Below are 2,072 nucleotides of genomic sequence, written 5' to 3' on the forward strand. Positions count from 1 at the left end.
AAGTCGGGATATTGCTCGAAGCCTGTCCCGCATCGAAGGGATGAAGCGACGCCTGGGCGGTGGATACTGGCTTGTGGAGGAAAGTGAAGGCTGCAACTCATGGGTCTGCTCAGGGCCGGGCGTGCGCGGATACATGAAGACTCGACCGAGCATCCAACGTCACCTTGGATGGTCTGAGACGGAGCTGATGGACCCCGGTGAGCATTTCCGATCCCTTTTGAGGGTTTGGGGTGTGCCACGCTCATGTTCCTGCGTATGAAGGGACTGCCAAGTACATCCCGATGGCCCAGGATGGGCATAAACGACGCGCGCGACCGATGCTCAAATTTTCCGACACAAAAGCTGCGCATGCCATCAATGCGAGCAGTTACGAGCCTTTATCAACGTGGACACCTTGCTCACAAGTAATCGGAAGATCTCAAGATGTCTGCACGATTGGTGCATGGGTTTTCGCCCGGTCACCTCTAGATGTAAGCCCATCAGACCCCTTCTGTGCAGAGGCAAACCGACATGTTTCAGGACGAGCTCCTTATGGGCCGAATCGTTGAGATTCATGCCAACACGGCGAAATCAGGTGCCATCGTCCTGATTGACCAATTTCAATTGGGCTCCTCGCGGCATTCCACGTTTGGGATGCCGACACTTTCAAGGCGACTGGGTGAGGTGACCCTGATAGTTGTCGCTGCAGACGTGAGTGCCCATGCCCACAGGGACCACCCGCAACCCTGACATGAAGCAGCGCATTGAATTCTGCCAGAACGTCCAACATGATTGTATTGCAGGGCAGTGCGGCGCTACAGGCCGACGAAACAGAAAGCAGGAGCGACAAGAATCCGGAATTACGGAGCGATTCATAGAGCACAACGAACAAGAACAAAGCTACGTGATAAACACCCATGCCTTCCACAACGCCCATCTATTGCGTCGATGTCTGCCGCGCTCGCTTTGGGAGCCGGCGCCGTACTTTGAGGATCGCAAGGCGCATCACTACGCGGCTGCAAGGGAATATCAGAAGAGTCAGCAACACAAGCGGACAAAAGCTCTCTCACAGAAGAACACGACTTAGATTTGGCGCGGTAGGGCTCAGGATGCGTGGGCGGTGACGGAGTATAGGGGGCCAAGTACCTTTCGTATGTGCCGGTTCAATGTATTTCTTGTATGTCGTATCGAGAAATCGAGCTCACCGGCAATGCTCGCTCGCTGCGGCCGGAGGCATGTTCGTGGGGCATGCTTTGATGGCGTGCTCGGAACACGGTGGGCGGTGAACCCAGGAACGCGGTGGGCGGCGAGCCCAGGAACGCGGGGGACGACAAGGCGTCGGGCGTGCGGGCGGGCGACGAGGCTTCGCGCGGGCAGGGCTGGGCGACGAGGCTTCGCGCGGGTGAAGCTGGACGACGATTCCGAGGGCGGGCAGAGCTGGACGACGATCCCGGAGGCGAACGGCCTAGATGGCGAGCGCGCGGGCGGGTGGGAGGAGAAGGCACGGATGGGCTGAAGCAAGAAGGCACGGATGGGCTGAAGCAAGAAGGCACGGGCGGGCTGGAGTGAGAAGGCACGGGGCGAGCGCACGGGAATTCTGGAGGGCGCGTCGGGGGCGTTCGAGGCCAGGCGTCGGGTCGCGTTTGAGGGCGAGCACCGGATCGCGTTCGAGGGCGAGCGCCGGATCGCGTTCGAGGGCGAGCGCCGGATCGCGTTCGAGGGCGAGCATCGTCGGGCTCGATGGCATGTTGCGGTGCTCTGCGGCAAGCCTAAGTGATGCGTCGCGAAGCGAGGGCTCTCCTACCTCTCTTGCACCGGTACGGCGTTGCAAAGCGGCGCTCTGAGCTGAACGTGGGGCGTTGAACGGCGGGTGGAGGCCGCTTTGCATGCATGCAAACTCTTGGACTTCGCGAAATTGCGACGCAAGCACTGAGCCAAGCAATGACGTCAGTGTTGTATACAGCATGTGATGAGTGCGACTCACTCAGGAATGGGCGATGTCCCCGAACATGGTCGCCGTCACCAGGTTGAAAGTCAGAAGAGGGGCAGAGTCAAACGAGAGTAATCAGCGCGACGGAAGCAACGGGGGCAGC

The 2,072-nt window shown here is 59.5% G+C and overlaps 2 protein-coding genes across 2 annotated transcripts; one reads left to right on the forward strand and one right to left on the reverse strand.

Moving 5' to 3' along the window:
• Positions 1–730: 730 nt before the first annotated feature.
• PUNSTDRAFT_78462 (uncharacterized protein) lies at positions 731–1,066 on the forward strand (the record flags this gene model as incomplete). The annotated part of the gene is made up of 1 exon (XM_007389437.1): positions 731–1,066. The coding sequence occupies one exon, from the start codon at positions 731–733 to the stop codon at positions 1,064–1,066; it is 336 nt and encodes a 111-aa protein (XP_007389499.1).
• A 17-nt stretch (positions 1,067–1,083) lies between these two features.
• On the reverse strand, positions 1,084–1,726 carry PUNSTDRAFT_139705 (uncharacterized protein; the record flags this gene model as incomplete). Its single annotated transcript, XM_007389438.1, has 3 exons — positions 1,084–1,125; positions 1,185–1,491; positions 1,557–1,726. The coding sequence occupies 3 exons, from the start codon at positions 1,724–1,726 to the stop codon at positions 1,084–1,086; spliced, it is 519 nt and encodes a 172-aa protein (XP_007389500.1).
• Between the last annotated feature and the right edge of the window lie 346 nt (positions 1,727–2,072).

This window comes from Punctularia strigosozonata, assembly GCF_000264995.1.
Source record: "Punctularia strigosozonata HHB-11173 SS5 unplaced genomic scaffold PUNSTscaffold_146, whole genome shotgun sequence".
Classification (NCBI taxonomy): Eukaryota; Fungi; Basidiomycota; class Agaricomycetes; order Corticiales; family Punctulariaceae; genus Punctularia; species Punctularia strigosozonata.